The 14,659-nt window shown below is 39.3% G+C and overlaps 1 protein-coding gene across 1 annotated transcript; it reads right to left on the reverse strand.

Annotated features, from left to right (window-relative positions):
* Positions 1-3,721: 3,721 nt before the first annotated feature.
* On the reverse strand, positions 3,722-12,290 carry cnga2a (cyclic nucleotide gated channel subunit alpha 2a). The gene is made up of 7 exons (XM_046849864.1): positions 12,013-12,290; positions 8,586-8,693; positions 8,318-8,428; positions 8,004-8,174; positions 7,114-7,221; positions 6,704-6,810; positions 3,722-5,550 (listed from the first exon to the last, which is right to left on the reverse strand). Exons 2-7 carry the CDS (start codon positions 8,690-8,692, stop codon positions 4,103-4,105), a joined length of 2,052 nt encoding a protein of 683 aa, XP_046705820.1. The 5' UTR covers position 8,693; positions 12,013-12,290; the 3' UTR covers positions 3,722-4,102.
* Positions 12,291-14,659: the final 2,369 nt, after the last annotated feature.

The raw sequence follows: 14,659 nt of genomic DNA on the forward strand, positions 1-14,659 counted from the left end.
AATCCAAATCCGCCATGTTTTACACAATTTACCCTCTGGGTGGCGTTTTGTGGGTTTTTCTCGCATAATGGCGAAACGACCTTAAATTATTGTCTTTATTGATCGTACAGATAAAAACAAAACATCATTCAAATCTGTAAAATGTCTATGATTATATATATATATATATATAAGCTTCTCGACTTGAAGAGGTGCACTTTCTCCGGTATCACCTCATTAACTGTCCGTGTGGAAACATAGCAAAGGCTCTTAATGATGTCCACACATCTCTGCACTGATATAGCCTTTATATTTAATCACTTTACATATGCTTACATATATATCACATGCTGTAAATATGATACATATTTATCTGCACTATTTGCACGATTGCTACTTTTTGCACTTCTGGTAGATGCAAAACTGCATTTCCTTGCTGTGTACCTGTACTATGCAATATCAATGTTCTATCTATCTGTCTATCTGTCTGTCTGTCTGTCTGATATTAATATTATGTGAGGTCTAGTTAACAGCTAAAATGGGTAGAAGTAATAACTACTTTTTACTTAAGTACATGTCCGAGCCAAGACTTCTTTACTTTTACTTAAGTAAAAAGGTATAATCAGTACTTCAACTTTTACCCGAGTATTTTAAAACATGAGTATCTTTACTTTTATTTAAGTAATGGATGTGTGTACTTTTGCCACCTCTGGTCGCCACAGCAGATCATTCGTCTCCATACCCCCCTGTCCTCTACATCTGCCTCTTTCACACCAAATACCTGCATGTCTTCCCTCACCACATCCATAAACCTCCTCCTTGGTCCTCCTCCTTGGTCCTCCTCCTTCCTGGTGGCTCCATCCTCAGCATTCTCCTTCCGACATACCCCATGTCTCTCCTCTGCACATGTCCAAAACATCTCAATCGCACCTTCCTCACTTCTCTTCACTTACTCTCCACCACTGCTCACTCCATCAGAGCTTATTTAGTTCTTCGAAATGTATGTTGGTGTAAAACCAAATCTAGGTCACTTTCAGTCTTAAATTGGGGGGTGAAAATTGAGCATGGAAAGAAATTGTAATTATTTTTATCTTGGCACAATTTGCAAAATTTAAGGTGTTACATAAGACAACATAAAATAAAAATTAAAAAGTAACACAAGACACCGAACTCCACAAAACTGAAATCTGAGGCATGACACGAAGTGCTTAGTGTGACGTTTAGTGAAGAAGATGAAAAAAGCGACCATGAAACACTGAGACACAGGGACACTACACTACAGTACAGAAGATTTGTCTTAGTGCATATAATCATAAATATTGTACATGAAATTGTTTGAGCAGCAATTTTGTGCAAACAGTTAATGAGTTTGTTCATATGTGTGTGAGTGAGTGTGTGTGAGTGTCAGTGGCTTGTGGAAAGAAACACATTCTGGACGTGAAGAATGTGTTTGAGGGGGTTTGTGTGATCAGCCACAATGCTGGTGGCCCAATGATCTTCTCAGTCATCCTCTCTACCGCTGTACAGTTCTGCGATCGAAGACGGTGCAATTTCCAAACCAGGCAGTAATGCAGCTGCTCAGGATGCTGTAATGTATTGTGAGGATGTATGGTTGAAGCTGAGCCTTCCTCAGTTTTCTCAAAAAGTACAGACAACGCTGAGGCTTTCTTTATTATGAAGCTGGTGTTTAGGCGAAGTTCTCCACCAGGTGAACATCAAGGAATGTCTTCAGTTCCAATAGCTTTTCCGGAAATGATCACGATTGCAGGATAAAGACTGGAAAGCAAATTTTAAACTCTCCAGGTGCTTTTGTGTAACACAGTGAGGCAGAAAACCTTTCAGACTGTACACAGGATTTATTCTGCAAACAGCCGATTGCAAAATCTTGGACTTAAATTGTGTTGTGTTTATTTTTCTTGCAGAGATCATTTTCCACTTGTTTTTATTGTATTCACACAAAATTGTGATGTGATTATTTTTTATATACAAATGTTGAAATGCAACTCAAAGAAAATGTTTTGTATTTTGCTGATGATTTTAAAATGTTTCAAATGTTTAGAAACACCTAGTCTTACTGTTTTTGGGGTGCAGGCATGTTCCTTTTTGTTTTTATGCAATAAACTAGGAACAAAATGTAAATACATGCAACAATTAGACAGAAAGAAATTTCTGTGGACTTGAGAGGAGTCCAAATGTGACATTTTTGGCTCTAACAGAAAAACCTCTGAACGACAGAACCCAGGATGATGTTACCAGGCTGAATGAAGTGGAACTTTAAAGGTTTTGAAGTTGTTTTAAAGCAGGGAATGTTGGAAACGTATTCCAGGTGAAAGGAATACTGAAACAACATGGCTGCCATTCTATATTTCAACACCATGCAATTCTGTCTGGACTGCAGCTAACTGGAAGCAACTTCACCGTACAACTAGACAATGACCCTAAACATACCAAAACATACCTTCAAGCTCTGTTATTTAGCAAACAAACAGTCAGCTGAGGTGTTTCTTTATCATGGAATGGCCTGCCCAGTCATCGTACCTAAATCCTGTTGAACTGCTCTGGGATGAACTGGATCACAAGGTCAGAAAGAAAAGTTGTGGAAAGGGAAGGTTGTAGCTCAGTGGTTAAGGCATTGGACTCTGGATCAGAAGGTCATAGGTATAAATCCCTTGAGCAAGGCCATTAATCCTCAACTGCTCAGCTGTAAGTTGCTCTGGATAAGGGTGTCTGCTAAAATGTAATGTCAGAAATCTTCAACTAGCAAAGAACACATTTGGTAAGTTTTACAAGAGCCATGGTAAAGTATTTCAACTGAATGTTTGGAGAAACAAACTTTCCAGATGCCAAGAGTGTGTAAAGCTCTTATTCATGGGGATATTCTGTATATTTTTCAATAAAAATGAAATCAACATCTGCACATTTATATATATATTTGTTTGTTTGAAGTAAATCTTCATACTGTTAATTCATCTAGTTTGTAGCACATAAACAAAAGGAACATGCATGTGTCCCTCAAAAAACATAAAATCACTCGGTTTACAGAATTCTGTCAGGCACAGGACATTGAGGGGAAAAAACCTGATTTTAAAATAGAAATAAAATAGAAACTACATGCACACATTAGCAGGAACAAGAAATTCCAAGCCCCCAAACCCCCTGTAAACTACTGTAAATCCTTAAACCTCTCTTTTGAATGATTTGTGCACACAATGTATGTTAATTTATTCGTGTGTAGATTTTTTATTAATTGATCTGATATAATTGATGTCATTACTGCTGTTCATCAGTTTGTTCATTTGTCAGGAAATTGTTATTAAAAAAAAGAAAGACTCGTGATGTTTCACGGTTTCTGTAATTCACAGAGACTTGGCTTGGCTCCACAATCTATCGCTAATACTGCCAAGTGTAAATCAGTTAATTTACATTGAAAAAATAAACAGCTGTTGATGTAATTAGCTTTACTATAAGGCGACATTTCAGTGCCAGCGCTTTACCATCAGTAAGGTTTCTAGCACATGAATGAGGAGTTTGTGCCTACTGTCTCTGCCACATTAAGAAGATTCATCTCCATTTATTTACCGTCACTCCTTCAATACACTCGGCTACATTTATGCATCACTCACTTTTCCATCCAGCATAAATGGATTCCAATGGAACATTTTAAACAAATGGCACTGCTAAAGTAATTTTGCCCAGAGAGGCATCCCAGGGATGATAAAGCATCAATTCAAAGCATTGTTTCATGAATGAATACAAAAAATCTATCAAAGCATCACTAAAATGGAAATTATATAGAAGGAAATATGTACATGAGTATATTTTTCTGTACATTCTGTGTATTTGTACATTAAATGATATGGCAGCTTACAAAAAACGACAAGAAAACTATGAGATGTACAGAACTGTATAACTGAAGATGCGCTTCAGATTTTTTTTCATTTGGTAAGGAATAAAAATCATGTATGTACTGCTAATTCTAATGATCAAGTCATGTAAAAATGATATGAACTGAATATCTTCAACATAAAGAATTCAGTGAAAAAAAGATGTAATATGTACTGCATATAAATACAGAAAAAATATATAAGAACTAAAAAAAGGAACCTATTAGCAAATTTACATACTAACAATTTTGTGTAAACAGTTGTGTTCCCAGCTGAATGTTCACCTCACTGTGAGTGCCGTCACCATCGGTAGGGCTCTCGATCCCATCAGACAGATATCCACTGCCTGAGCACTGCAGCTTGCACTCCACGGCAGTGAGCCTCTGTTTGAGCCTCTGCTGAGTGGTTGTGTACTCCGCCAGCAGCCGGGCGAAACGGGTCTGCAGCGTGTCCAACGATGCCTCGAGCTGCTCTACTTTCTCCTCTATCTGTTCACTTGTAAGCCCCCCAAGTCCCAGCTCCTCCAGTAGGCCTTCCTTCCGAAGGATCTCGCGGCCCCTCTCCTCCAGCACGTTCTTGGCATCAGGGTATTCCATCACAGCTTCCATCAAGTCACCCTTGGAGAGACAGAAGAGGTCCGAGTAGCCGATGCTGCGGATGTTGGCTGTGCGACGGTTCCCCATTTTGCTCCCCTTAATGTTCAGAATGCTGATCTCGCCGAAGCAGCTGCCAGAAGTCAAGAGGGCAAACTGGGTCACCCCGTCATCAGCTACCACTGCCAAACGACCTTCTTTGATGATGTACATCTCCTTACCAATATCACCCTTTCGACAAACATAGTCGCCAGGACTAAAGACCTGAGGGCGTAGCTTTAGGACAAGCTCCACTAGCAGGCCCGCTTCACAGTCCTGAAAGATGCGCACCTTCTTCAGCGTTTCCAGATGCACATTGATGGCGATCTCAGCCCGGAGTTTGTTCGGAAGGTTTTTGAGCACTTCTTGCTCATCGATTGTCTTCTTGTTGGTCCAGAGGTAATCGAACCATTTAATGACCCGAGCCTCCAGCTCTTTGCTTACCTTGCGGAACTTCATATATTGTTTAATGGCATCGATCCGAGCTTGGAACTCAGCACGTGTGGCATTCATATTAGAAATCATAGCTCCTACATTGCCTACAATGGTGGCAAAGATGAGAACGCCTACTAGGAAATCAAAGATCACAAAAACATATTCCTCATCACGTTCCGGTGCTGGCATTTCTCCAATGGTGGTGAGTGTCAGAGTGGACCAGTAGAGGCAGTAAATGTAACCTCTGGTCAGGGTGCCAAACTCAGGATGTGAGATGTTAGGATAAACCCACTGGTCTGACCCGAAACCGAGAGACTTGGAGATGGCGAAGTAGATGCAGGCATTCCAGTGGATGATGACCAAGATGTAGAGCACCAGGTTGCTAATGCGAAACGTGTTTGGGCAGCTGGTGCGGGTCTCAGTGCGGTCAAAGAACTCAAACATGCGAGAAAAGCGCATCAGGCGATTGAAGCGTAGCTCAGGCACATGGATTCCAGTGGCAATATAAGCCAAATCCGTGGGCAGGATGGACAAGATGTCGAGCTTAAACTGGAGGGTGTTCATGTAATGCTCTCTTAGCTTTTTGAGGTCCTTCACCAGAAGGCCCTGCTCCAGGAAACCTGCAGTGTGGCAGTCATGCATGTAAGTGGGGGACAGTTGGCAAGAAAAAACATCTCATACAAGTAAAAGAGGTGAAGCATTTCCATGATGCTTAAACTCATACCACAGCCATGCCGAATGGTCGATTCTGAGTGGTCAGACAATTCATTTTTTATTACAGTTCCGACAAAAATCCCAAGAGTAAGAGTCATATAAATGCAGTTGTTTATTTCTTAGTACCGTTTCTATAGTAACTATTTACACAGGGGTGGCAAATGCTCCACATTTATTTATTAATATGGTGTCAGTAAATGGTTTTAGCATTTTAATAAGGAGTCTCCAGTGTCAATACTTTGTAACTGCCAGGAATATGGCGGTTTTGATTTACCTAAAACATTAAAGTCGGGGTCCCCAAACTACGGTCATGGCCCTCTGAACAAAGCCCTTTACATTTGTGTTTGTCTGAGGTGAGTGGTAATGAGCAAAAGACTAAGCAACCTTTGCCTCGAATTTACAGCTAATTATCCAAAAGGCAAAAGGTAAATATAGTTACTTTTTGTCTAGCTAACATCCATCACTCACAAGCTACCATGTAATAAGTTAGCTTAGGCGATATATCATTAGCATAATTAATGGAGAAATGACAGCTGAATACAGTAAAATTAATAACGTCATCAGAATCTAAACATTGATATGCAAACCAGGTGATTAGTTATTAAAATTAACTCATTTGCATATATTACTATATGTTAATATATATTTTTATTACTTTTTATTTCACTTGAACCCCTGCCCCTCAAAATGTATGTGCACATCACTGGGCATCACAGAAATAAGTTTAAGGAAACCTGCATTAAAGTTTTAAGGTTTGTCTTTGTAGTTTGTTGCTAACATGAGAAGCTGCAATTTTTCAGTCTAGTTAACTTTGTGAGACAGAATAAAGAAAAAGTGAAGGTCATTTTGTTGCCATTTCACAGCATTAAATAATTTATACCTACACCTTTAAATGGATTTTTTGGGAGTGTTTTTTATTACCTAATATAAACTATAAAAACTATTTTGCCAATTCGCTGTGGTATCACTGAAAATGAATCTCCAGGGTGTTAAAAGCCTCCCACCACCCACAATACAGATTCTTTTGCAGACATGTGATTGCTTCCCAATGCTCCTGACCTGTTCTCAGCCTCACACAGGTGTCCAGTATGTAGACCAGATCAGAAAGGTAATCCAAAACCAGCCACAAAATGTAGTTGTTGGTTTGAAGTTCATCAAAGCAGGCCCTGCGTTTAAAATATGAAAAGCTAAATTGTGAGCCCGTGGGGGAAATGCCTCTTTTGCACTTATGCATTCATTTCCATAAAATCATCATTAGAATAAGAGCCTGAATTAGACTTCATTAGATTTTCCATTAATAAGCCGGTTGTTATTTTGTGAAGGAAAACATAGCCGGGTAAGCTTTAGAGACCTGCACAGAGCTTGGCAAAGAGCCGTGCCATCAGCAAGCTGTCTCTGGATTAAAGCCCTTATTATTCATGCAGCTGTGATAAGAATAAAAGTGTATAGATGGGGATGGTGCACTTTACCTTGCCACCAGGAGGCACCAGTTGTAGAGTACAGCTGTGGCGATGATAAACAGCCAGTGGTAGTACATGTCGTCTGCTGGTGCAATAATGAACACGTCCACCTTTTTCCTGCTGACGAATTCCCAAGATGCCGATAAATGTTTTCCCCATTGTTAATGTGCTTCAGAAATCTACCCAGTTATCAATTACATAGAGCAGCTCTGTTCTATGTTTTTAGGCTCTTTTTAAGCGCTAATAAGTAATAGTCAGTCTAGCCAGTCTGGTCTTAACATGCATTCTATGGTTTGTCTCAGAGATCTGATGTTTGATGTGAACGTTATCTGAACCTTTGCATGATTGTATTTGCTCTGCTGCCACATGATTGGCTACAGGAGTACAAGGGTTTCTATTAAAGTGGCTGTAAGTATATAGTAAAAGATGGTATCAAAAAGTTTGGAAATTAGTTTTGTAACACACCAACAGATGGCAGCACAAGGCTGCATGCACAGTCATAAGGGACACCGACCTTCATAAGTCTTCACTTCCGCTATTCTGACCACGTGCGCATCGTGTCAACATGATCTAAATTCCCAAACCCACCCTACTCGCCAGCTTTGGCTCCTGTGAAACGTCCCGAAGATGAAGATCTGACTCAAAGGTTGTCATTTTGACATAATTGCGGGGATCCATCGTGAATAGTTGTAGGAGTTTGACACACGCCGGAATGCTGGGTGCGCTGCATTGCTATAAAAGGGGACTATTTTAAGGTGATGGTGTGTAAACGTAGATAAATAAAGTACTATTCGTGTAAACAGAGCTAGTCTCAAAACTTTTTGATACCACCTTGTGTTTATGTACAGTATTTTATCGAAGCCTTAAAGAAAGATGTGACGTCGAGCTCGGGGTCTCACTTGGTTTTGGCGCCAGCGTCCTGCGGATCAGGTTGATTGGTGCTGATGCGACTGTGCGTAATGCGAAGCTCAGGCCCTCGGAAACGCTCCAGAAATGAATCTGGCCTTTCTTGCTCTTCCTGAAGGCTCTTATGGGCCCATTCTCGGAGCGTCACTACCATACTCACCAACCTGGAGTATAAAGGCATTTCAGTTTAACACACACACACACATATATATATATATATATATATATATATATATATATATATATATATATATATATATATATATATATATATATGTATATACACACACAAACACTAGGCTCTCACCTCGACAGTGCTCCTCTTCCCCGGAAGGAATTCTGAGAGTTTGGGCCACAAGGCTCCAGCGTGGCCATCCTCTGTAACTCCGAGGACGTGTCATCACATATCGAATGGCCGCTTGAACACACACACGCGATGTAGTCAGACGCATCCGTTTAAGTAGTGCAGCAGTAATAATATTCAGTAGAAATGGATGGCACTTGGAATTCGGCTCGAATGCAACACAAGTCCAGTCACCTGGACATTTGTTCAAATACACCATTTGGATTCTCACCGACTCAGTGTGCTGTCTGCTCTCTCTGAATCATCCTCCATCGAGGTCTTCACCGAGAGCCTGTGGGATTTCAAATCTGCACTCTCCTCGAGCACTTGGCCTGTCATACTGGTACAAAAACAAACGGCGTAGTTTAACATTAATATGAATTCATTTGGCATGGTCGGACGAATAGGAATGAATAACACACTGTATGGACGAATGTTTGTAGACATTTATCCACAAGTGTGTTGGTAAAGTCAGGTACTGTTGTAGGGTGAAGAGGCCTGGGGTGTAATCAGCGTTCAGATTGATCCCAGAGGCATTCATTAGGATTGAGGTCAGCGCTCTATAGTAGAACACTCAAGAGCTTCCACTCCAACGCTTGTACGCCATATGTTCACAGAGCTCTTTAGAAAGTACAGGTTGAAGCTGAACTGCACACATCATCAGGGACTCCTTAGATCCCAGCCACAAACTTTATAAACTCCTATAGGAACATTTGCACCAGAACCAGCAGGTTCAGGGCTAGCTTTTTTCCAACAACTATCAACCTACTGAATGCTACATATAGTCCGGATATTGTCCGGATAGTATTCATAGCGCTTTACTTTTTCCACATTTTGTCATGTTACAGCCTTACTCCAAAATGAATTGAATTCATTATTTTCCTCAAAATTCTACAAACAAAACCCCATAATGACAACGTGAAAGAAGTTTGTTTAAAATCTGCAAATGTATTTAAAAATTGCATACATAAATATTCACAGCCTTTGCCATTGTGCCCATGGCATCTAGTTTTCACTGATCATCCTTGAGATCCTTGAAATGTTTCTACAACTTGACTGAAAGTCCACCTGTGGTAAATTCAGTTGATTGGACATGATTTTAAATGGCGCACGCCTGTCTATATAAGGTCCCACAGTTAACAGTGTGTGTCAGAGCACAAACCAAGCCATGAAGTTCAAGGAATTGTCTATAGACCTCTGAGACAGGATTGTATTGAGGCACAGTTATGGGGAAGGGTACAGAAAAAAATTCTGCAGCATTGAAGGTCTCCATCATCCATAAATGGAAGGTTTGGAACCAGCAGGACTCTTCCTAGAGCGGGCTGCCGGGCCAAACTTAACGATCAGGTGAGAAGGGCCTTAGTCAGAGAAGTGAGCAAGAACCTGATCCTCAGTAAAAGCCAAATGACAGCCCGCCTGGAGTGCCAAAAGACACCTGAAGGACTCTCAGACCATAAGAAACAAAATTCTCTGGGAATGTCCTTGAGTGGCCTAGCCAGAGCCTACACCAGAACCTGATTGAATATCTGCAAAGAAGAATGGAAGAAACTGCCCCAAAATAGGTGTCAAGCTTGTAGCATTAAACTCAAAGACTTAAAGCTGTAATTACTGCCAAAGGTGTGGATAGATAGATATCGTTTTTTTTATAAATGCAGTTTTTTTTTATTACAGTGGAACCCACTTGTCTCGACCTCGGTTAATTCGACAACCCTATTAAGTCGACGTTTTTGAAGCGGAACCGCCAAATTCTCGCTTTGTGTAAGCATTTTTTTATCGGTTATGTCGAACCCTGATATCTCGAGCACAAGGGGGGGGAATTTGCCATTTAACGTCGGTTATCTCGGTGCAGCCGCAGAAGAACTCGCGAAAGTGGCGGAAAAATCAAGCCTTACAGATGCTACAGGTGTTGTATTGTATACTGGTGAATCTCTGCTGTTAGTTAGTGCACATATGCCTTTTGTTGTTAAATGTTATGCGATGAACGGGAAGCAAAAGTAGAAGCGCGGCGCTGAACAGCACACAGGAGAACGTGGGATGAGCAGCAAAAGCATAGAATGAACAACGGCAGGATGGGGGGGAATCCGCAATGCGTTTTGGGAAGAAAAGCGCAGCCGTTGAGAGAGTGCCGGTGGGAAGACACGTACCGGGATATGCATGAGTGATAACGACCGCCGTGAACCAACATATACCAACAATAACGGACCGGTGAGAGTGTGGAAGTTTAAATAGGAGCTCACACACACACAGTATACTTGTATTTGCTCAACATTTTTTTTATTGCCCACAGGCTTTAGTTATTTGCTGTACATATATTTACTAATTTATCAGCATTTGTCATTGCTACTACAGATGGTCCCCGAGTTACTATGTTTCGACATACGATGACGAGAGCGTTACGACAAAATTGTGAAAATATTTACAATTATACGATGTACAATTTGTTGGACGCACAGCTGTGATGAGCGTATCTCTCGCCCTGTGAGATGACCCACTCTCGCTAGCGATTGATGGAGTAAAGTTGTCTCAGTGTGAATTTGTTTCTGTTTCAAACAGCAATTTTAGTGATAAAAGCATGGCTTCCAAGCGCCCAATGATGTCTCCTGATTATAGTGAAAAAAAAGAGGAAAGCCATTAGTTTGGAGCAGAAAATAAAAATGATAAATCAGCATGAAGCAGGAAAGACTGTCACAGTCATAGCACCATATATACACTGCATTTAATTGTATTTTTAATCCTCATCCAACACATGATCTAATAGTTCAGCTAGTTTTTGAGTCCTTGAGCGTCTGAAAGTCACTAAGAGTGTGTTAGGCCAAGATTATACCAACACCAGGAATGTAAACCAGTGCACTGACATCACTAGGCAATAAAACAAGAACTAATGCTCTAGTTGTAATATAATTTCTACTTTTTTGGCTTTTTTTTTTTTCATTTATTGTTTAGATATTTTCATGGCACAACTTGTACCGTACCAGCATGTGATTATTTACTCATTTAGAAGTTTATACTGGTCAACAAACACTGCTACTACTATTGTCTATATTACAGACTCTCTACATTTTTAAACTGCAGAATCATTTCCACATCTTCCCTTAAAACAGTTTTCACTAAATATAATACAAAATGTTCCTCCCGGTTTAAACATGTACCATAAAACGTGGGCTTTTTATTGCCTCAGTAAAGATTTTTATTCCTTTCTATCAGCAGAACGTATTATTATTTATAACATACCCCGTGTTTATGAGCTAGGATTAAACCCATATTGAATTCACCAGATTTCAGGTTCATAACTATAGGAACACAATACATGTAATTTGTTGATAATGCTGGGTTACAGTTATGGCATTTGGCAGACGAATTTATCCAGTTATATTATTTATACTTTAACTGCACAGTTGAGGATTAAGGGCCTTGCTGAAGAACCCAGGAAGGGGAGCTTAGATTTGAACTCTGAATGATCTTTCAATTAGACATCCAACGTTCATACCTCTGAGCTACAACTTCACCCATTATCACCTCTACACCAGACAAAAAAAAAAGAGAAAAGAAAGAAATCCCAACCTCCCCATTCCTTTTAAGAAGCACTGGTCAGTATAAAGATATTATGTAATAAAAGGAATTACACTAAATTTGATTATATACTTGTTTCAGTTCCTCACCTGTTTTTTTGAGGCGTCAAAGACTTGCTGATCAACCAGGAAAAACCTCTATTAAAACTTCATCCATCCCAGAAATATTCGGTGTAATCTGTACATTGCAGGATTGATCCCTCTGCGAGGGTTTCTCTCTGCCTTTCTCTGGCTTGGTCGATCAGTAACAGCCAGTATAATCTGTAAAGAAACCCAGGACATCAGGAGACAGAGAATAGTGTAGCCTGAGAGTGGGTAGAGGATGTGGAGAACGGAGGGATGAGAGAAGAGAAAATTACCATACTGCACTTGAGATACCACACACCCCTCTGCATCCCCCAATCATAACTCAGTGCATTATGTCTAAAACTGCACAGGCCAAATCCGGTTTTCTCCATTTTTGCTTCATCTCTTCATAAACACATAAGCGAACAGTCTTTTTTCTAAAAGACCCTTTTCAATACCCCTGAGCTCATTGTAATTCAGCCAGGCCCTCGTCTCTCTTTGAAGTGTGCTGATTGCGCCTGTGTGACACTCGATCGCTCGTGTGGCGATTGTGTCAACTCTCAGCAGGATCTATAAACCGTTCTTTTTTTTTTTTAAATTTCAGACGCAGTTCGTGACCACACCGGACACCTTTTCAATTGCTTTAGTGTTTACAAAAGATTTATAGACCTCAGGCATCACTAACGATTTCTTCAACACATACTCTACGCCTTAGAGCTAATTGAGCCGGGACGAGAGCGACGAGAGATTTCTCGAGTGGCAGGACAGAGACATGATATCAGTAAAATCCGGCTCATGTTACAGAATAGACATGAGCTTGAACACCAAATGTCATTATTTCAAATTCCACAGTGCTACTGGATATTTTTTTAATCTAATTCGACAAGATTTCAAGCACTGTAATGCACATCACCAATCCATCAAACTGTTTCTATAGGATCAGCTAATTCACAAACATCACTCAGGAAAGGCTGGTTAGTTGGTTGGTAGGTAGGTAAATAAGTAGGTAAGTAATTAAGTATGTATGTATGTATGTATGTATGTATGTATGTATGTATGTATGTATGTAAGTAAGTATGTATGTATGTATGTAAGTATGTGTGTGTGTATGTGTGTGTATGTATGTAAGTAAGTAAGTATGTATGTATGTATAAGTATGTATGTATGTATGTATGTAAGTATGTATGTGTGTATGTATGTGTGTATGTGTGTATGTATGTAAGTAAGTATGTATGTATGTATGTATGTATGTATGTGTATGTATGTATGTATGTATGTAAGTATGTATGTGTATGTATGTATATATATGTATAAGTATGTATGTAAGTAAGTAAGTAAGTATGTATGTGTGTGTGTGTGTGTATGTATGTATGTAAGTAAATATGTATGTGTGTATATATGTATAAGTATGTATGTATGTATGTATGTTACTAAGTATGTATGTATGTATGTATGTATTTATGCATGTATGTAGGTACGTAAGTAAGTATGTGTGTGTGTATGTATGTATATATATGTATAAGTATGTATGTATGTATGTATGTATGTATGTAGGTATGTATGTAAGTATGTATGTATGCATCTATTCTAAAATGAATAATAAACAATAATACATAAAACAACAAAACAATAATACAATTATATAATTGTATATATTGCAAAGCCTTTGAGAAGGAGATGACTACATAAACAAACGTTTGTAAACATCTGACCATAAGATCAATGTGTTTTTTTGGAAATCCCAAACCACATCCAGTCCCCATTTGCTGGTCTTATAACCTGCACTCTTCTGGAAAGATGTTTCACTAGATTTTGGAGTGTGCTTGAAGAGGTTTTTCCTCGTTCAGCCACAAGAGTGTTCGTAAACTCAACATTCAAATTCATCACAAAGATGTTCAGTAGGGCTGTGAGTCGGAGCTTTACTGCAGACCACTCAAGATCTTAAACTTCAACACATTTTTATGAAGCTCTTCAAAGGGACATTTTTTGCTACTGCATCCAAAGACGGCCTATACAATTGTGTCTTTTTTCGTTGAAGAAACACATACAGCCGGAGACACAAGTGTCCTGATACTTTATCCACTTGTATTTCTCATTTATGAATAAATCTCAACTATTAATGCTTTGTAAAATGTCGGTTGAGGTTTCCACCACAGTAGAGTCTTTAGAGTAGTGGAGTTTTTGGCTTTCTGGTTTCTCAGGAAGCTGCATGTCGATGTAAATGAAGACTGCTGTAGCTTATAGTATATAGAATGTTCCACAACATTAAGTACAACTATGTATAGATAAACATACAATGTATCAAACAAACATACAATGTATAAACATAAAATGTATCAAATTAATATTACACAGCATTATAGGAAACTTGCGTTCTACTTGGAATGAGATTACAAGTAATGTGCTAAATAAATAAATAAACAAACAAACGTAAGTGACCAGTACAATTTCATCATAGAAGCATTTTTTGTACCAATAAAGAGACTGTAATATATGTATATACACTGATCAGGCATAATATTATAACAATATGAGCGGTGAAGTGAATGACACTGATTATCTCTTCATCATGGCACCTGTTAATGGGTGGGGTTTATTAGGCAGCACGTGAACATTTTGTACTCAAAGTTGACGTGTTAGAAGCAGGAAAAATGGGAAAGTGTAAGGATTT

This window comes from Silurus meridionalis, chromosome 5 (assembly GCF_014805685.1).
Source record: "Silurus meridionalis isolate SWU-2019-XX chromosome 5, ASM1480568v1, whole genome shotgun sequence".
NCBI classification, from domain to species: domain Eukaryota; kingdom Metazoa; phylum Chordata; class Actinopteri; order Siluriformes; family Siluridae; genus Silurus; species Silurus meridionalis.